The 21168-nt window shown below is 36.0% G+C and overlaps 7 protein-coding genes across 7 annotated transcripts in view; 3 read left to right on the top strand and 4 right to left on the bottom strand.

Moving 5' to 3' along the window:
- The window catches only part of AK88_05066 (uncharacterized protein), a gene marked incomplete at both ends in the record, with an annotated part of 10218 nt that extends 6457 nt beyond the window's left edge, over nucleotides 1-3761 (bottom strand). The window contains 2 exons of the mRNA XM_012482668.1: nucleotides 54-3385; nucleotides 3587-3761. Of these exons, the coding sequence (XP_012338091.1) occupies nucleotides 54-3385; nucleotides 3587-3761 (3507 nt within the window). The remainder of the gene's footprint in view (nucleotides 1-53; nucleotides 3386-3586) is intronic.
- Nucleotides 3762-5353: 1592 nt separating this feature from the next.
- Nucleotides 5354-5911, bottom strand: AK88_05065 (uncharacterized protein; the record flags this gene model as incomplete). The annotated part of the gene is made up of 2 exons (XM_012482667.1): nucleotides 5354-5658; nucleotides 5788-5911. The coding sequence occupies 2 exons, from the start codon at nucleotides 5909-5911 to the stop codon at nucleotides 5354-5356; spliced, it is 429 nt and encodes a 142-aa protein (XP_012338090.1).
- Nucleotides 5912-7429: 1518 nt separating this feature from the next.
- Nucleotides 7430-9850, top strand: AK88_05064 (uncharacterized protein; the record flags this gene model as incomplete). The annotated part of the gene is made up of 5 exons (XM_012482666.1): nucleotides 7430-8755; nucleotides 9043-9132; nucleotides 9280-9355; nucleotides 9540-9625; nucleotides 9779-9850. The coding sequence occupies 5 exons, from the start codon at nucleotides 7430-7432 to the stop codon at nucleotides 9848-9850; spliced, it is 1650 nt and encodes a 549-aa protein (XP_012338089.1).
- An 850-nt stretch (nucleotides 9851-10700) lies between these two features.
- On the top strand, nucleotides 10701-13565 carry AK88_05063 (uncharacterized protein; the record flags this gene model as incomplete). Its single annotated transcript, XM_012482665.1, has 1 exon — nucleotides 10701-13565. One exon carries the CDS (start codon nucleotides 10701-10703, stop codon nucleotides 13563-13565), a length of 2865 nt encoding a protein of 954 aa, XP_012338088.1.
- Nucleotides 13566-14502: 937 nt separating this feature from the next.
- Nucleotides 14503-15036, top strand: AK88_05062 (uncharacterized protein; the record flags this gene model as incomplete). Its single annotated transcript, XM_012482664.1, has 2 exons — nucleotides 14503-14588; nucleotides 14889-15036. The coding sequence occupies 2 exons, from the start codon at nucleotides 14503-14505 to the stop codon at nucleotides 15034-15036; spliced, it is 234 nt and encodes a 77-aa protein (XP_012338087.1).
- Nucleotides 15037-16119: 1083 nt separating this feature from the next.
- AK88_05061 (uncharacterized protein) lies at nucleotides 16120-20460 on the bottom strand (the record flags this gene model as incomplete). Its single annotated transcript, XM_012482663.1, has 1 exon — nucleotides 16120-20460. The coding sequence occupies one exon, from the start codon at nucleotides 20458-20460 to the stop codon at nucleotides 16120-16122; it is 4341 nt and encodes a 1446-aa protein (XP_012338086.1).
- A 477-nt stretch (nucleotides 20461-20937) lies between these two features.
- AK88_05060 (uncharacterized protein) overlaps nucleotides 20938-21168 on the bottom strand; it is a gene marked incomplete at both ends in the record, with an annotated part of 1463 nt that continues 1232 nt past the window's right edge. Inside the window, one exon of the mRNA XM_012482662.1 lies at nucleotides 20938-20982. Coding sequence (XP_012338085.1) covers nucleotides 20938-20982 — 45 coding nt within the window. The remainder of the gene's footprint in view (nucleotides 20983-21168) is intronic.

Raw genomic sequence — 21168 nt, 5'->3', positions numbered from 1 at the left:
TCTTCAACTTTCCTGGCCTCTTCCGCTTTCCTAGCCTCTTCTGCCTTTCTAACCTCTTCAACTTTCCTGGCCTCTTCAGCTTTCCTAGCTTCTTCCTCCTTTCTAGCCTCTTCAACTTTCCTGGCCTCTTCAGCTTTCCTAGCTTCTTCCTCCTTTCTAGCCTCTTCAGCTTTCCTAGCCTCTTCAGCTTTCCTAGCCTCTTCTGCCTTTCTAACCTCTTCTGCCTTCCTAGCCTCTTCAGCTTTCCTAGCTTCTTCCTCCTTTCTAACCTGTTCCGCTTTCCTAGCCTCTTCGGCCTGTTTAGCTTCCTCTACCCTTCTTGCTTCTTCTGCCCTTATTTTTTCTTCATTTTCCTTCGCCTCTGCTGCACGCCTGTCATTCATAGCACTGGAATGAATATCTGATGGATTTAGCGCCTTGTCTTCCGCTAGCTGCTTCCTAGCGTAAGCCCTTCTATTATTGATACCCTGCTTAGATGAACCGATTATATCTCTCTGCCCAATTAATTCTTCCACAGGTTCTATGTTCAAGTTTTGATAAAAATCAATGTCATTTGTTGTGAGAGATGTGAATGAAAAATGGTTCTCTTTGTGTATGACGCAAGTTGGTCTTCGAAGTATATAGTAGCATTCCCCACTAACCGTAAACATATTATCCTTATTAACCGGCTCATTTGCAATCCAAACCCCCCAATATTTGCCCATCATACTACTATATAAATCTTTTGGAGAGGTGATAAACACATATTCTAAACAGGCGTCGAAATTTTGAATACTAATGAAATTTTTCTTTTCAACGAGACTTTTGCACTTTCCTGTTCGTTCATCGTAGATTCCAAAACTTTTGGAATTCAGAGGAAATCTAGGTGGGCATTTTTCTTCATAATCAGGCCTAATAAATGATGTAACATATGTCCAATCCTTCGAATCTGAGGTTTTTCTAATCTTTTGGCAGTTGGGTTTACTTAAGTCATTTTTTTCCTTTCTGCAGTTACTGGTTCTTTCCTGTTCATGTGTACCAAGTATGACACATTCATTTGTTGTGTGATTATAATAAGCTGGTAAATTGCGGAAGCATTTATTTTTGTACGTGTCTTCAATACAGGGTCCTAAACAATACGAGTATATAGAGCAATCGAACAAGTTTTTTATTAACCCTGGGTTTTTCATTGGTAGGGTTATGTTACTTGTACGCTGTTCACCTCTTTTTACATTTGGTCCATAATTTGAAACATTCGAACCTAATCGACCGCCCAAACCATAAAGGCCATAATATTTAAATGAATGCCTTTTGCGATCCCATTCCTTCATGGAGAACGGAGATGAAAACACGGTAGACTTGCACATATCATAATTGTAATCATCCATTTCTTCAAACAACCTTTCCTCTTGTCTATTTATTGGACACGATGCTGGAAAACCATGATGCATAGCAATTCCACTTTTATCGTATGGAAGTTCGACACTACGTCTGCTTATTCTCCCCATATACCCAGTATGTATTTCATTTAAAAATTGGAAATTAAAATGAGCATCTTTATTCTTATCTTCAAGTGTTTCAACAATGATAGCTTTGCCATAGTTAGGGCAACTTCCTTGAGCTCTTCCTGGAATTGAATGATTTGGACACACGTCATTATAATTATCAATTAATAATGACTGAGCCGTACCAGCAGTTTTATTCAATAAAACATCATACTTGAAATTACCCTCCCCCAAATTTCCTTCCTTTTTCCAATTGATAAAAATGTGATTTTTGGGAATATCGAATCTTTCCATAAATCTAGCTTGAGGATTTTTAGACAATACGGAATTGATGTTTGCTCCATTCTGAGAAGCTGATGCGTTACCTACTGTCCGAGAGTTCACATACATAATGTGGTGTCTTCCCCTACCACGAATACCTGGATTATGCAAATAACTTCTCGAAGACTGATTCAGTTCAAGCATTTGACTTATAGGTTCACCCTTACTTCTAAAAATAGAATCCTCCTTATTTGAATGTGCTGATTCGTGACTCTTTTGCACGGAAAACTTATAGTTAAGATTTATCATGCTTAATCCTGTGTGTGCATTTATTTTTGTTTTCCTGTTCTTTTCCAAAATGTGATCTGCTTCATTATCTTCGTTTTGCGCTTTTTTCGTCCTCTTATCCATTTCGCTCAAATCTGTTTTTTTTACTATTCCTTCCGATGCGGTTTTTCCAAATTTACTCAGTTCATCATCCTGTTCTTGCATCTCCTCCACCTCTGGATACGTTACATTTTGCTCCAAATCAAAAGAATTCGCTGTCAGGTTCGTAAAGGAATAGTGGTTTTCCTTTTTCAAGACACAATTTGGTTTCTTGTTCAAAATAGAACACATTCCAATGTCATTCATGGAATTTAATTTTTTGGAACTATCCTCCAAAACCCAAACCCCCCATAGGAAATTGTCTCTGCGAGTTTCGCTATCTCTCTCAGGATGATTGAACAGTCCTTCAATACAACTTTTCAAAGTTGATTTATAACTCTCATTGTCATTCCTTACAGCAGATTTGCATTCACCACTTTTATCATTGTAGTACCCAAATACTGTATCATTTAATGGAAATCTTGGAGGGCATTTTGTCTCATAATCTGGACGCAAAAATGACGATGCGTAGGTCCATTCTTTCCCGGTTTCCTTTTTTATTGGCACAAAACATCTTTCAAAACCATATGAATTTTCAGACAAGCAATTTCTTCTTCTATTTTCCTCATGTGTACCTAGAATAACGCACTCCTTTGTTCTGTGGTTAAAAACGACAGGTAAACTGCGAAAACATTCGTTATCAAAATCTTTGTGAAAACATGGACCCATACAATGGGAATAAATAGAACAGTCCGACAAATCTTTTATTAAACCTGGGAAACTCATTTTTCTGGTCACATGACTTTCCGAAGGATTATAATCATGTACAGGGTAATTTATATTGGAGCCAAATCGACCTCCTAATCCGTGCCATCCAAAGTGTAAATATTCATTCCTCAACGTACGTTTTTTATTTCTTCCAGCGAATTGCGTATGTCTGTAAATTCGTCTAAAACACATATCATATACTTGTTCCTTCCTTATCAGCAAATTATGATTTTCGTCCAAAGGACAACGGTTAAAAAGACCTTGGTACATGGCCATCCCACTTTTCTCTACTGGAATTTCTATTGAAAGATTCAATTTCTTGTTTAACAAACCGAAACTAATTTCGTTTAAAAAATCTTCATTATACTCATCTCCATTTAAATCCATTACGAATGTTTTCCCATAATCCGGACAGCTACCCTTGTACATTCCGTGGACTTCATGGTTTGGGCAGGTTCCTGCCATATTCTGTGTGCTAAGCTTAGAGTTGGCATTTTCTTCATCATCTACAAGGAGGCAGGAAAAAATGTTATTTTCCACAAACATAATCGAAATCAACAATGCGCTGGGAATACGCAAAGAACTTCACACTGTTTTATAGAAATATGTAAGGGCATATATTCTAAGGTCACTCGGGGTACAACTATTGGTAATGCACATAGTGTTCATGAGCACAGAATCAGCCTTCTACATTTTTTTCTGCTTACCTATATCATATTTATAGTCCCCTGTTCCTAGCACACCATTTGTAGACCATGTTATGTTTATGTGATTCTTGGTTATGTCAAATCTGTCCATAAACTCCTTCTGAGGATTCTCTATACGCTTCGCCTTACAAATGCAAGAGAATGCCACAAGGGCTAAAAAAACGTACAGCGTCATCTTAGCCACTCTTTAGGGGGTGTACAAAAATATATATATGTACGTACTTGTACTATACAGAAAAAAGAATCATACTATAATCTCGCATTAGAGAACCTGGACAAATATATTTGATGGCAAATGAGCACCAATTACAATCAGTAAGAAGAATTAAAAAGGCGTGAAGAATCTCCACACAAATTAACATAACCTTGTTTTGGTTTCTTCTTAAAGACAGATCAAATAAACACATTCAAAAATTTGATAAACAGATCCATTCAGAAAAAAAAAAAAAGTAAAATAAAAATAGCTAGCTGTACACTAGTAGCGAAGGGAACACAAATAAAAAAATTCGCTAAAAAAAATTCAGGAAAATTCTCAATTCTCAGGAGAATTTCTTTACAACGTAAAATTTGGAACCAAGAAAAATTCACTTACATGTCTATACAAATATGTAAGCACATTTACGTGTGTATTGTATATATATACAAATGGGGGTACACGTTTATCATGCAAAAAATAGTAACATACTGTTCTACATGGCAAGCTGAAGCATCTTAATTTTCCTTTAAAAAATTAGGTACGCGGACAAGCGAGCAACACACATGCGCGTGAATCATCAGTACAGAAAAAAGTCAAGTTTGAAGTGGATTAAAAGTTGAAAACGATTTTTAAGGATAGAAGAAAAAAATAAAATAGTAAAATGGCAAAATAGTGAAATAAAAAGTTAACCATTAAGATGTAGACACATATACAGATCGTACATTTGCGAGCCGCTTCTTAAAGTTGCTTCAAATTTTGTACAAAACAAAATAAACCTCCAACACAATTAAAATACACCTTTAAGCTAATTGTTTCGTGCTAAACAGCTACATGAACTGCCCTTATTTTGAGTTTATTTCTTTCTATAAGAAGCTTTAATGATCCTCAAAATGAAGATAATAACCTTTCTTGTAGGAGTACATGCAAATTTTTTTTTTTTTTATCTGTCTCAACCTTTACGCATGTTCCGCCACACGCGTCTTAGTTCTAAAGTTCTGATTGTTGTTAAAAACAGCTCACTAACTGTTCATATAATAAACGCAAAAAAAAGTAAATTTGATTATAAAAAAAAAAAAAAAAAAAAAAAGAAGAACAAAAACGGCATCATTTTGTTCTTACATTTTTTATTCCACATTGTGACGCCAATTTGTAAAAATTTCGTAACGGCTGGATACATAAATGTGTGCAACATGTATTCTTGAACATGTGCATATACACACAAGAAGCGTGAGCAACTAGGCTATTACTTTGTGTTACATCTATTTAAAAAAATGGCATTTGCACTTACAACGGTCTATCTGCAGTATTCGTGGAAAAACCCTAACACTAAATGCGCATGCACAGCACTACCACATTTATGAGCTTGCTAACATGCATGCAAAAAGGCACCTGCTTTTTTTGCTTTCACGATGCGACTCGAAGGATTGAAGAGCACAGCTCCTTCCTAAAAAAAAAAAAAAAGGAAGAATAAAATGTTGTACTTATATTTACAGTGATAGTTACGTTTTACACAAATAACGGGTGTTACATATTAATGTGTGCGCACAACCCCACGCGACAGCGCTCCTGCATTACCCCAGCATGGTCTTCATTTTTCTCCATTTGTCATCGGTAGCATCATTTACTGCGCACATCTGCTGCAAAACCTTAACTGTTTTATTTTTGTCTAAATATTCTAGGGGCACAATTTCAACCCCCACAATTTCAGCATTGTTGCTGTTGCTGTTGTCATTACTTTTTTTATATATAAATATGCCATCTGATATAAAAAACTGCTTCTTTTCCTTCTCGTCAAATTCGATAGTAATTATTCCATTTCTTAATAACGTAACTAGGGGGCTGTGGTTATTTGTTATGGTGAAATAACCTTCAATTCCTGCAAAAAAAAAAAAAAAAAAAAAAAAAAGTCAAATAAAAATAAAAATAATAACATAAATAAAAGACCACTAGGACTGTTTACTCCTGATTCGTCTTTTCTAAAATTTTTGCGTCTTATATTGAGCACCTGGAAAGGAAGCCCTTTTAATTACTTGATTTCTGAATATTGATTCGCTAGACGAAGATATGGTTAGGTAGAGGTTGCTGGTCTTTGCTGTGCTGAAAAAAATCCTCCGTGCTCTGTTCAACATTTTTATTTACTTGAGCGATCAGGTATGTGAAATTTTCGCGTTTTACACCTTACTCAATCTGGTTTGTCTTGGCTTATACGTTATTTTTTGCCAATATCTGTTTTTTTTTTTTTTTGCTAATATTTCCTTTCTCACCCTATATTTTATTTTAACTGCATTTTACATAAAGATCATTTATTTTATATAGTTCCCAGGGCAACTTGGCGCATTCTAAATGTGCTCAAACGGTATAGAATCAGCCTGCTTCTTATTTATTGCCCCCTTTGGTGAAATTATTGGTAATCTTAAAAAGTGGGTTATATATTCCTCTATAAAGGGAATAAATGTAGCGCTATTTTTACTATGCTAAATGGAATTGTTTATGTATACAAAAATTCTTCCTTGTTCCATGGCTGCATATTTTTTCGATTACATTCTGTAATGAACCGGAAATACGTGCGTTGTTGTTTCTCGATTTAGTTACTGCCTCGTTGAAACATTAAATACTTCAAAATGTTCCTCCGAACAGAATAAAAAAGAATATTCTCGTAAACAAAAAATAAAATCCCTTCGCAAAGGTACTGTTAACGTGATTTTCCCTGCTGAAAATATCAAAATGTCGCTTTTTTTTTTTTTTTTTTTCGGACGGTGATCCTCTTATGAAATGGCTTTTAAAATTACACAAAGGGCAGAACGCAGAGATGTAAAATTATATGTAAATGCGAGCAAAAATTGCAATGCCAATATAATCCCACAAAATGCAAGCACTGATATGTGTACGTAACAAATACATACTCTATTCTTTTTTTTTTTTTTTTGAAGGTGCAAAAAATGAGGTTTATTGTTAAAGCAGTGCTACGAGAGTCACGGTCACAACTATACACAAAAACGTACCTTTCAAATTTTATGCCTCAAACATTAAATTTAAAAAACGTAAACGGGCACCAGGACGATAATGAAATTCGATTCCGAAGGATGAATGTGCGTACTGTAGGTGGTGTACATGTATACATTCACGATAATTTAATTTACACCTCCTCTCGCGCAGCCGCAAAATAAAAATTTCCCTTCCCCCCCAAAAAAACAGGAGGTACAGTCAGTTGCTGTATTTTCTCAAATTCTGCCACTTTTACGCATCCACCAAAATATACATACATGTATTTACATAAATATATATGTATATGCACGTGTAGAAGAATTACACACGCGCCTGCAATGCCCCCTCTTTCTCCTTTTTTTCAACTGAATCTCATGTGCCTGTTTCAGGGCCGCGTTACCCCACTGTCGCACATTTTCATGCAGTGAGAGGAACAACGCAACATTTCAAACTTCTCGCGCGTGTAAAAAGTGCCACTTAAAAGTAAATTTCCCTAAAGCTACTCCTTGTTTTTCCCTAATTGTGTAACACAAACTACAAAAAAAAAAAAATATACCGGCCGCATAGAACTAAGCAAATAGGTTTAACACGCAGAGGCTTAAAGGAAAACAAAAAAAAAACTGCTTCCCCTAAAACACGCACTCAAAATATAACCCTCTGTGATGTATGATGATATAAAGAAAAAGAAAAGTGAAAATCGGAAAAAAAAAAAAAAAGGCCATGAGGAAAAAAATAGTTCTATCAATGAAAATGGAAGCGAAAACGCTAAAAAGGGTGTAGAAAAAAACGGCGGAAATGTAACCAACATTATTAAATACGAAAACGCAAAAGTAAATAAAAATGGTGATGAATACACAAACCAGGACAAGTGTGCATCGCACAAGGGTACCCCCAAACCCGACTTGCGCGGGGGTACAAATGATGATCAAAACATGTATTACATCTTCGAAGAGTTAATATTTAAGGAAGACATGAAAAAAAAAGTACGCCATTACACATGGTTCTATTACTTCGAAAATATGGTGTTAAAATTGGACAACTTTGTAACCCAAATATTGAACTACTCCTACTACATTCTTAACAACATGGTTACCCCCTCAAACTGTAGTGGCATAAATAACAAGCGTATCATACTTCTGGTACAGTCAACTCTTACAGTGCAAATGGTAAATGGCAGGAATAGGAAAAAAAAATTCACCTCCAGTTTTAACCACAATGCATTTAAACACATAGAACAAATAGTTATGCACAAAGAAGACATAAACACAAACAGTAAAATAAATAAAAACGAACTGAAAATTCTAAACTATTTAAAAAATCAAAACATAAAAAGTATGATTTATATTAACGACATTTTTGAGCCACAATTTTTTTCTATATTGTTTTTAGTCCATACAACAGAGGAAAAAGAAACTACCAATTTTATTAGCAAACAAAATGACATAACAGAACACTCCCCGAATAAAAATGACCAAAAATTAGATTATAATGAGTGTGGGATAATGAGAGGGTATGATATAATCCTTCTAAGGTATTCGTATGAAATTATTTATTTTTACAAAAATAGTAAAGCGACGGCAAGCTACAATAATCCTATATATAACCAGGCAAACCAGCATGGAAAAATTACAGAAAAAAAACATCACAACAGCAAAATACAGCAACAAAATGATCATCCAAATGAGCAGGTCTCAAGGGGAACTAATAACAGCACGCTCAATAAAGACATAATAGAAAAAAACAAATATCACAAGATGCTCACATGGAAGAACTACTTAAACAAATCAAATGAATTAAAACAGTGTGTTGTTCTTGATGCGCTAAATATATGTTCCGGAATGGATGGATATATTGACGGAGAAAATTTTAACTTTGACGTTTTAGTAAATGACGCGTACTCCTACTTGGTGAAATACAAAACGAAGTTGTCCATCTTCCGGTTGATATACGCCGTTACGTCCCTACTGAAGAGCCAAATGCGACCAATTGTATTAAAAAAAAAAAAAATAAAATATTAATTAATAAAATAATAAATAAAAAGATAAAAAGAGGCACATATCTTTACGTGCCTGCACATGCATACATTCATGCGTTTGTAGATGCATATATGAAAATGTACAAGCGTGGAGAGAGTTATTAACCTAACTTAGTCATGTTTGCACTCCACATGTCAACGCGCACACGTTCCAGCGCAAGCACAACGTGCAGCAGACATCAAATACACACGTCATCATTCTTCTAACAAAATGCACATTTCTAACTCTCCACTACTCAGATATATATTCCCCACTGGTGGTACCATGACATACCTTTTTGCGAAAATAATATCCTCGAATCAGGAGATTTCCACTTATTCGTTTTTAAGGTAGCGCTTACCTTACATATGTATTATACCTACATGTAACATGCCCTCATCCATTTTACCCTTTCAAATGTTGGGTAACCCTTTAAAGGAATATGCACCGTGTTCAAATTATCCTCCTTGCCTCCATTTTTTTTTTTTTTTCTACAGGAATTAGAAAAAGACGGGTTCCTTAAAATTGGAAATAAAAACAAAGATTCTTCTGTGCTAACCATGGATGAAAAGGGTAACTGCGCTGATTGAGTACAAAAGAAAAGGTGTCACGTCCCTCGCAATGCTGCATATCCTTTTGTTATAAGAAATTATTTGCTTCTGCTATGAGTTTTACTTTGTACGTACATTCCTATACACCACCTTTTACCTTTGCATTTTCCTCATATTCCTCTTTTGTGCCTGTTCCCACACCGTAGATACAGATTTGTTTGTCGAGTTGGCCATAGAGCAAAATGCAATCCTCTGCACGAATAATAACGATATCATTAAATACTACATAGACGTACGAACGCAAAAGGGAATGAATTTACCGCATGTTCACGTAATGTATCCATGGTGGCACATTGTTTGTGTACCCTTTCTTTTTTCCTCGTAACCCCAGTTTAATATATTACACCTTCTTATGTACACTATATGTGTACGTACCTTTTTACAGATTTGTGAAAATGCAAAAGTTTCCAAGTTCATTGCAAAGGGAACCTTTTTTATGCTGGCCAACTTTCTTTAAACAAGAAGACCTGAAATAGCTGTCGTGTTACACTTTTTTAAGATAGAACGGACCTATCACTACGACATGGTTTCACAAATTGGCAGAAGGAAGAATGGAATGGAATGAAACAACATAATAGGCACATATGTATTCAACATAGAGTAAAAAATAATTAATCCTTTTCCTTACACCGGAATGTTTTCTCAAAAATTATCCAATAACTGCTTAATATTTTGAATCTCTTGCACTTTTTTATTATTTTTTTTTTTTTTAATTGTAAGAATAATTACACGTGTATGTGCCCCTTTTTTTTAACGAATTAACCACATTGTTTTAATTATTAAAGATTTTTTTTTTTTTTTTTTTATACACTCTTTAAATGCTGGTTTGCCCTTTTTAACAATTCTCAATATGCACCTCATGTTTTCTATACCTTATCATTGTGTTCTCATTTTGCCCATTTTTCGTTCATACTTTTTTTCCACTTTTGCTCATAACCCGCACCATGTTAATTAAACATATGCAATGCACTTGCGAATTTTTTCGTAAAAACTTGTTTAATTTTGTTATACTGCACGTCTGCACAAAATGGTAATAGAAGCGTTTCAATTGGTTATTAAAAACGAGGGGGAAAAAAAAAATGGAAAAAGCACAAAAAACATTTTTCTATACGGCAACATTTCATTCTAACCAACTCTTTTAAGGCATACACAACTTTTATCTTTCAACTGTTCTTTAATTCATTTTGAACTTTCTTTTAAAGAACAATGCATTGCACATTCAATACTGCTCAAGGCGGCTGCGACAGAGAACAAAAATAAACAGGGAACAAACAAGCGCAGCAAGCAGAAAAGAGGCGAAACCGAAAATGAATACTGTTGACACCTATATGCTAAGGCATAACAGAAAAAAGCACCTAGCAGTGCTACTATTGGAGTTAACGAAATATGAAAAAAAAAAAAATGACTGCCAGCCAGATTTTGAAAACGATGAATTTTACAATCAGGTAGAACACATCATACAGCTGCTGTTTAATTATATATTTAATTTAGATACAGAAAACTCTACAGACTGCAAAGATGACATCCCTCATGGGTATTATCATTCGAGTTCTTCGGAAAATTTAAGCGATATTTTAACAAATTCTAGTGAAGACGATGAAGAACTACCGCACTTCTTCTCACTTAAGGAAACCCATGCGCATGAAAAAGACACTCCACATATTCATAATGGCCAAGAGGAGGACAAACCCGAATGTATAAAGTCCAAAGGAGAGGGTGCGAATGTTCATATGAAATCCATGCAGATCCACAGCTCATCTTCTAGTAACTCACACAACACAGATCACAATATAAATGGTGTCACCAGTGTACCCCTAAAAAAGGACAAACCCAAGAACGCATCACTCCAAAAAGAATCACGTAACGAAAGAAATAATACCCATATGTCCGAGCATTTTTTCAACTTTAATTTAAAATGCAACCAAAATACACAAACGCTAAAGGAAAAAAAAAAGGTGGAAACGCAAATATTAAGCATCTACTATAAGACCTTTTCTTCTAACATCATTGACATGCTTTTAAATAGTCCCACTGTAGAAATTACAGATATTATTTTTTTTTTTCTTTTCGATCATGTTGGCAATATTGATAATATTAGTTCCTTCTTTACCAAGGGAAATTACACCTTTGAGATGATACACACGTACATTCAGAAGAGAAAAATTATTCCTGCTGAAGCGTCTTCAAGTAAGGGAGCATATAAATATTGGTGCGCAAACAACCCATCCCATTGTGGAGAAAGACACCAAACGGATGATACTAAAAGTGCGTACACGAGGGGAACGGCGCAACAGGGGGGTACACGGAGTACGGTGGAACAGAATAAAAGAGAACAAAATAGAGAGGAACCACACACCCCTGTAGAAGCCACAAGCAATGTAGAAGGAAATCCATGTCTGAATGAAGAATGGCCCACTACCGACACCAGCGCTCAAAAAGTTACAAACGATAACATCGCACATGGTGAAAACGGGGAAAATGAAGAGGCCAATAGTACCTATTACTTAAGCGAATTATTGCCAGAAAAAGAAATAAATAATATAAACCTCCCGTCGGCGTGCAACCATCCTGGGGATGTCTTTAAACTAAGAAATGCTTTCATTAAAGAAGATACATTAATCGTTGAAAATTTTCATTTCCAGTTAAACAAGTCTTCTGTTCTGCTCAACAAATTTATCAGCGTGTTAAATGTACATCTAGAAAAGCACAAACATTTCAAATTCTGCACTGATATATTTTTCGTAAAAAATTTAAGGTTGAGCTTTTTGGAAGCATCGAAGCCGTGGATTTTTTATTGGTGTATTCACACTATCTACATCTTACATAACGATTTAGAGATTGAGCAAAAGTTAGGTAAAACCACCTTTGCTTACATAAAACAATGCGTCTTCGTTTACTTAAATAAAATAAAAAACGAAAATGGAGCCTTCGGAGGTGGACTAAATCAGTACACCCACATAGCAACTACGTACGCGGCGGTATGTGTCTTCATATACCTACACGATGACGAAAATAATTTTTTAAGCTTTCTCGATAAAAAAAAATTACACTCCTATATCCTTAAGTTAAAATGTAAAGATGGTTCATTTCGATTACACAAAAATGGGGAGATAGACATGAGAGGCACCTACTGTGCTATAGCAGTATGTTCCATGTGTCACATATTAACTAATAAAGTAAAAAAAAATGTAGAAAAATATATTCTGTCTTGTCAAAATTACGAAGGCGGATTTACAAGTGAGAAATTTCAAGAAAGTCACGGAGGTTACACCTATTGCGCCTTGGCTACCTTGTGCATTTTAGGAAAAGTTCAAAAAGTTAATATAAATAAATTAGTACATTGGCTAATTAACAAACAAGGCAACTTAGAAGGCGCGTTCATGGGAAGAACTAATAAGTTAGTGGACGCTTGCTACTCATTCTGGATTGGATCCATTTTCTTTCTAATAAACGAAATATATATATTAAAGCAGTTCTTGCAAAGTTGGAAAAATGGAAATAAGAAAAAGCACATTCCTGGGAGACACCAAAATGTGGATGACGCAGATTTACACAATTTTAATGACCCAAGCAATTTTGAAAAAACACATGTAATTGGAAGCAGTTCAAATGGGGCAAAACGTGAACATCCTTCTATCAACCAAGTGGATAACCACAAAATGCGTAACAAAGCTAAGGGCAGTCATCACTCCGACTGTGTTGATGCGCCGTCCAAATCAGACCACATGAATAGTAATAACAATCCCACCATGACAACTCAAATACACAAAGAACAAATCAATTTTGAAAATTATAAAAATAAATACTTGCAAAAAAATGTCATGTTCAATATGAATTTCTTAAAGCTCTATTTGCTCGTGTGTTCTCAAAATAATAAGGGCGGTATGAAGGACAAGCCGATGGAAAAAGTTGATTATTATCATACGTGCTATGCCTTAAGTGGCTTGTCCATAATAGAAAACTACATGTTGTCACATAAGGAAGATCAGGAGACGTACAGTACGGACCATATAATCCATCTGAACAAAATTCACATACTTTACAATATAACCGTTTCAAAGGTATACAAAAGTTACACCTACTTTTCTCCCTCTTTCCCGCTAAGTGAAAACAAAATTAATCACCGAGTTGGGAAGGGTGCTTACTTGTATTTGAAGCGGCTCCTTTGCTAACATTACCCCCTGTTGGTAGGAGGCACTTATGCACGTGTGTGTACACGCAGTTGCTTCTTACATATTATGTACCCATAACACACAGCAAAAAGCTGCACTACGGGGTGATAACATATATAAAAAAATCATAAACTCGTTCAACAATTAGGCATTTGCCTTTTTTTTCTTTTTGTTTTTTGTTTTGTTGTTGTTCTTCGTCTTACTTACATTGCCCCCCGCCTTTCAACAATTGTGCATTCGTCTAGGTTTGTATCATTTTTAATATTTTTCCCGTGACGCATTTGCTTTTAACACAATTCCGCAACTCTGTCAGTTAACACTTTATCAATTTGTTCCCCATCGAGAACTTCACTGAGGTTGGCAATATTTAGCAATACAAATGCACAGAGCAAAACGATTTTCTACACTTATATTCTTCCATTAATTCTTCCCTTAATACGTATTTCTTCCCCCCTCCTCAAGATTTGGTGCCCCTATTACACACCTGGTGTACATGAAAAAATGGGGCTAACAAAATTAGCAATAACATTTATATAAAAGTTAGAAATATATCACAGATTAAGCAAAAAAAAAAAAAAAATGTTCTAAGTAAACATGTATGAGTTATAAATAGTGTGGGCCACCTTACAATTTCCGTACCGCATTATCGTACACTTAAATTATTTTGCGAGCGCTTACCTTTTCCTGGTTTTATTTTTTCTTCTTTTTTTTCCAAATTTTTATTCATTAAAATGTCAGATATCGTATGCCAAGAAGAAATATGCAAAAAGGTTTCTTTTTAATTTCCACACCTTTAGAAGAAAACGTTTGAAATGAATGTTATCTTTTAAGAGGACCACAAAGTTTTTTTCTTCTTCCCCTTGTTCAGCTGCAGCAATTCCATCAATATAAAACAAACAAGTACACGCAGATTTTTAAAACAAGTAGTTCTTCCACCATGCAAGCACAAAAGAAAAATAATTTCCTATTCAATTGTTTTAAATCGCTAAAAAGTACCTTAGTCCCAAGTTTTCCAGTAGCAAGGTAAGTTCGTTTTCACCTTTTTTGTTTTTTTTTAACCTGCGCAAATATGTCACATTGTATCAGTATGGCTATCCTTCTGTTCATATAAATTAAACTGGCGTATACATATGCGAGCAAAGGTTCATATTGTATGGAGCGGTGCTGCCATTTTGTGCCACTTCATTCCATGCAACAGAACCCACAGTGTGTATGTGTAAACACTATGCGCTCAGATTGTTTTTATCCCACAAGTAATACCTGCACAGCTGCCCGAGATGTATCACTCACGTATTCTATTTCTGTTTTTGCTTACCCTGTCAGATGTGATGCGCCAAAAATGTGGAGATTAGCCATGGGTGGGGTAGACCCAGCTACACCCCAAGCAGAATCCCTTATCAATTTTCACAACCACACAGTAACCTATATGGTTTTTATTATGTTTACCGTCCTAATGTCCCTAAAGAGATAAACACCCACATGCGCATGTAGAAATTGCTAGGGGATCAAGAATATGTATTTAACTCACCCCGGAAGAAAAAATAACGAAACAGTGCACTCACCCTAATGATGTGAAAAATTCATTTTTCGCGCCCACAAGACAAAAAGGAGGAACTCCGTTTCGGCGTAGTCTACATATGCCAGTGTCTCTACTTTTACGCATGCACATTACCTTAGTGTATATATCTAATACTATTATTTTATTATTTTTTTTTTTTTTTGTCACGAAATTTACCCAACTGAACGCTGTGTTTATCACGGAACACATTAAAAAGGCATAGGAAATCATTAGACAGCAACCAAAAATTTAAATGAAAAGTGCATAAAGTGGATGGTATAATGGAAATGGACCACACACACACATCCAAAGTTAAAATCGAAATGTCTATATGCACATACTATATACGTATATAAAATATAAATGTACATATACTCGTGTGCATTCCCCCCCCACTCGGGGGGGCCAACCAATTGTGCAGGCTGGACACAACACACATTTGTTTTGTGTATATATTGCACCCATTGTCATACAAAATAAGAATTAGAAAAATTAAAAAAAAAAAACAGGAAAAAAGGTAAAGCTAGAGGGAACCATGGTTCATCTAAAACAAAAGGAATGTTGTGGAACATATGCCCTCGAAAAAGGACGAAACAGGGGAATTTTCCCCCTTAGAAAATGCCAAAGGGTGGAGACATACCCGTAAAAATATATAACATAGTGGCATACTTCAGTCAGAAATATAAAGCAGTTGAATATGCCCCCCCAGAAAAAAGGTAAAACAGTGACATTCATGAGGTTACAAAATGGCTACCCCAGATACACATCATTAAATGGAGTGGCCATTTTTACGTAACGGTACGCACCTCATATGTTGGGAATAAATAACGAATGCATTGTAATTAACAATAAGGACAACGTCAGTAATAATACCACTGGTAATGCTACTAGTAGTGGCACGAGCCCCGTGTCAACATACGTACCGTTAAAATCTGAGCACGAACAACCAAAGGATGACACATTCTCACGACAAACAATGCTCGCTTCTCAATCTCGTCAGTGGTATACGTTATTCACAAACTTACTCACGTTGTTTTCCTTGCTATTATAAATATCATCCTTCTTATAAATAACCGTTGCTTGCTCGTCGTAGTCAATAATTACCGGTTCGTAAATATGCATCAACTTGTACTTAATGTTTTTATAAACCAGGATTTTATCTTTTAAATTTTCATAATAAAAATTCGCATTCAAGTTGTAATTATTGATAATGTCTCCTATGTCCTTTTCGTATTCATCCCTACTTGCATCGGACAATTTTTTGTGTTTATTTTCTCCTTGTAGGTTCTCTATTCCTTTTTTCTTATTTGCCTGATTCTTGGCGCTTTTCTTCGGCACCTTCTGTGCCCCTTCTTGGGGACTATTGTGGCTGTTGATATTTCTGCCACTGCTGCTGTCGGTATTGTTATTGTCGACTTTTTCCACATTGGTATTTTGTCCTGTAACACTTTTGCCTGTTTGATTCTCCTTAGTTGTGCGGGAATTATGGTGCTTGTTGATGTGCTTGTCTCTGTCAGAAATGGCCCCTTTCTTGGGTGATTTTCCCCCCCAATTGGCTCTCTGTCCCTTTTCATTTTTGTTCACCGAGGCACCGTTATGCCAGTTCGTCTTCGTTGCATCTGGCGAGACAGTACTTCTGTCTACGTTTCCATCTGTGCCCTTTCCTGCATGTGTCGTCTTGCTTTTCGTGTCGATACGGGAAGAGCTGCTTGATGATGTGTCATGCGTTCTGCCCTTAACAAGATCAATTCCCTTCTGCTCGAAGTGAGTTCCCACTGACTCATGGGAAACTTTCCAATGACCTTCAACATTCCCTTCCACTTGTTCATCCAAACCATTTAATTTGTTTTGGTCCATATGGTTATCCTTTACATTGGCTTTCTCTTCCTCCCCTTTAACATTAGCAGCATTGTTTTTTGTTTTGTTTTCACCCATTATAACGTCCTTCCCGCCACTCGGTCTGCTCATCATGCCTATCATTTCCTCGTGAAAATCCATCTGGTCTAGCAACAATATCGTCTGGTCATCCAGGTAGATGCAGTTACTAACGTTGGAAGGGTAATCGTCACCATGGGAATTTTCAAAACAGTTACTATTAACATCTCCATCACTATCTGATGTGGACGAAGAAAACGTGTTGTCCCCCATCGACTTTAATATGTAGCCATAAAACGTGTAGGACGGCCTTGAAACCGAAACATTTTTCCTACCAATAACATGCTCATTATAATTTAACAAATTGGTGTACGTTTTGCTAATCACCAAATCGTTTTTGTTAACGTTGATTTCTTCTTTTAATAAAACTATGTTGGTGTACCAGCTGTCACAAGTTCCATATTTTGTTCCAAAATGTTCCCCCTTTCGAATTTCGACATCTATGGTTATTAAAAACCCACAAAAAGGGCCACTCTTTTGAACCCAAAAAATGTGATTCCTTTTTTGTATCATTTGATTAATTACATTTTGTTCTAAATATAAATATTCTAGCGTACCAAAATCGATGTCCTCATTTTCTTCTTCAGTTAATGATAAGTTAGACCACTCCAACATAACAGATTGTAGTAGCTTACTCTTCGGGCTAATAATTGTCCTCTCGGGGTAATTCTCACTCTTATATATTATATTGTCATAGTAAGGGAATTTCACGGGGCAGTAATATGTCGCAACACTATAAGGTATGCTCTTAACATTCATGTTGTAGAATTCTTCACACCTGTATAATTTATCATCTGCTGCGAATTCGCTATATGTTATTTTTTTCACCTTCTTAACGTTCTCCTCCCCCCATTGCTCGCCCGTCTCATCCTTCTTACCACATTCTCCGTATTTTTTTGGCCCTTCCTCCTCACTCGGGGCGTTCGCCCCGTCGTTCCGCACCGCCTTTTTGTGACTGCCCCAGCTATCAACCCCATCCCCCTTCCGCCAATTGTGCAAATACTCCTGGTACTTTCGGTAAGAAAATATTTTCTTGTGCAAATCCAGGTATATGTCTGCCACCCCCTCTTGTGAAGCGAAATCCCCTATCACTTCGCTTATTATCATGTCGTAATTAAAATTGCTGCAATGCTGCTCATCCACGTTAGAATCAAAGTAGTTGTAAAAGGAGCTTCTCCTTTTCATTCTTTTCTGATTTCCTTCCTCCTTATAGACATACGTCTTCGAATAACAATTTATAATTTTAATAAAATCTTCCAAATTATATCCTTCTACTAACTTCTTCGCCATATCGGACGCGTCTTTATTAACCTCTAGTGCGTCTACATGCTTGGCCCCATTTAAAATGGCATTAATGGATAACAGGGAGAGTGGTCCCGTCCCTATTTCAATTATTTTTTTATTATAAACATAGCACTCTTTATTATTTTCAAAAAAAATATATGGATTCTTCTCTCCATTTTGGTCCTCCAGCATTTCCTTAACGTCATCCTCATACGCGTTTATCGTATTACCCATGTTGTTTACATTTCCCCCCTTAAACTGGCAAACAGTTTTCTGTGACAACATGGTGGTGCTCTTCTGATTTGTTGTGTTACTGGTTCTACTTACATGAAGAGAACTCGTTTCACCTTTCCCACAGAGTGCCATCCAAGGGTCCCCTTCACATTCGCACATGTCCTTATGCCCGGTCCATCTCATCGCCGCTCTGTAATAATGCAACCTGTTAAAATCATTTAGCATGGTTAAGTGATTGTACAAATTAAACTGATTACATATGGACAGTGTGTTTGGCTTCTTCCCATATTTGTACTCCGTCCTTGTAGCAATTTTGTTCTTTATAAATTGATTTATTTTTTGTTGCAGTGTTAACTTTTCTCCCCATGTTTTAATTCTTTTTTCGCCTTCTTGTTCTATCATTTTGCTAGATAAATTTGTTTGCAGTTTTTTTAAAAGTTTTACATATTTTTTCTTCGGCGGTCCATGCTCATTTGGATTAATAATTTTTGGCTTATCATCCTTGCCCTCAACTGCGTCTGCATTATCATTGCTACTCTTTTCCTTACTTATGCTTTTTTTGTTTGTAGCTGTCTTGTTCCCCGTTGAATCGCAATATGTCTTGTCATCATTCATTTTTCCCTTCTTATATGCGCATGCTTCAGATACACTTTCAGCCGTAGTGGCATCTCCGCTGTGGCCTCCTTTCTCCTCCTTTTCGAAAAAGAGTTCGACACCCGCTTCTTTTTTTTTCTCATTTTCCTCTATTTCATTCTTTCCAATTATATGGCTAACTTTGTGGCCAAGATTATGATCATTTTTATCGTTACCTTTCTTTTTTTTCTTCCTCGTGTTCCCCTTCTCGTGCAAACCTATGTCATCTTTACCATTAACATTTTCATCAGAATATTTCCTCTTGCTCTTTTTATCATTTCTTTTATCATATGATGAGCTCTCCATTTGGTGTTCCTTTCTTTCACCTTTAAGTATTTCTTCGATCACCTTTCCATTTGATACACCGGAACCCTTGTCATTACATGGCTTCCCCTCAGCACCTGTCTGAATTCCCTTCGAACTATTATTTTCATCCTTCAGTTCTAAAATATCGTCATTTGTTTTTTTCTCGCTTTCCTTAATTTTGCTGCATTTTTGCTTCATTAACATTTTGTCATTCTTAATCGAGGACGTGTTCGTTTCTTTCCCCTTCTTTAGGGTTTCTCTGGAGGTGCATTTTTTCGTACCCTGTTTGGGCACATCCGCTTTGGATTCCCCTCCACATTCATTTGTGTCATGGTCATGCTTTTCCAACCCAGTTGGGGGGGCAACCTCGTTTCGTTCCACCTCTCGTTTCGCGGTCTTTTTCTTGGTTTGTTTCTCGGTCACCACTTCGGTCTCTTCTCCTATGAAGTTATCCTGCCCCGCTTTCAGTCTTTCACTCCAGCCATAACTAGCACCCGCATCCGCTATACTATAATCAGTACACCTCCCCTTTTCGCATGCCTCTGCACCCTCCAGTGCGTCCTTATCCTCCTTGTACTTTTCGTGCGGGTACCCTTCGCAGTAGCTAGAACAACTGGTGTCATCCTGAGTCTCCATGCAAAATGGTATTCCTTTTTTACTTTGAGATGCCAATTTGTGACCCTCGTGTAAATCTAAGGGTATCTTTTTCTCTTCTACATTTTTATCCCCTTCGCCTTCCTCAAAATGTGTGTCTGTATAGTTGATGTTGCAACTCTTCTCATTCTTGTTGACATACCCCACTTGCTGATTCCATATTTCATTTTTTTTTGTCTCATTTGTGCAATCATCTTTCAGTACATGTTGATTCATAACTTTATAAGAATTGTTTCCGTTTTCTGTGTTTTGCGTGTGCACTAGATTTTTGTGGCTACTTTCCAGATTCATGTTATACGAATCTTCGCTGTTACGGAGCTTATATTTTAAATAAATTTTTTTTTTTTTTTAAAGTTGTATTAAGCTTTTAACTTCATTTAAAATGCTGTTTGAGTAAGCACCACCACCTTGCGCACATTATATATGCTTACGCATGTGCGTATGTACTTGTATCCAGAGTTGTAAACTGAAGCATATCATACCACCTGGGTGTTGCAAAAAAAGAAAACAGAAAAAAGGACGAGTTAATATTTACTTCTGACTGATGTAAAATCGTGGATCTATTCTTCTGTGCATATTAACATTTTATTTTCTTAAAGTAGTCTTAAGGCATCACACGACATTTTTTTTTATTTTTTTTTTTTTTTGCCTTGTTATTTTGCAGTATGGAGGCTGGAAAATTAACACAGCATTTCACATTGTTATAACCGCGTATACACAATACGCGTTAATGTACGTGTATTTGTATTTTTCTTTTTGTTTTTTTATTTATTTTTCTTCTTTTACTTTTTTTTCCTTCGTTTTGGCGAATTCCTACATTCAGAATAATCAGGCGAAAGAAATGCAACAAATAATGGCCTACCAAACAATCTCAAAAATACATAACATGTACGTTTTCGTTCTTGAAATAATTAAAAAGGTGTTGAGGAAAATTTTAGTGCATGGTGTGTATTTCCCCCAAGGACGCATAAGTATTTTGCTCTATTTTTTTTTTTTTTT

The sequence above is a fragment of the Plasmodium fragile genome (genome assembly GCF_000956335.1).
Source record: "Plasmodium fragile strain nilgiri unplaced genomic scaffold supercont1.91, whole genome shotgun sequence".
In the NCBI taxonomy this organism is placed as follows: domain Eukaryota; phylum Apicomplexa; class Aconoidasida; order Haemosporida; family Plasmodiidae; genus Plasmodium; species Plasmodium fragile.
Note: the sequence above shows the minus strand (reverse complement) of the source record. Positions and strands in the feature narration are given on the sequence as shown.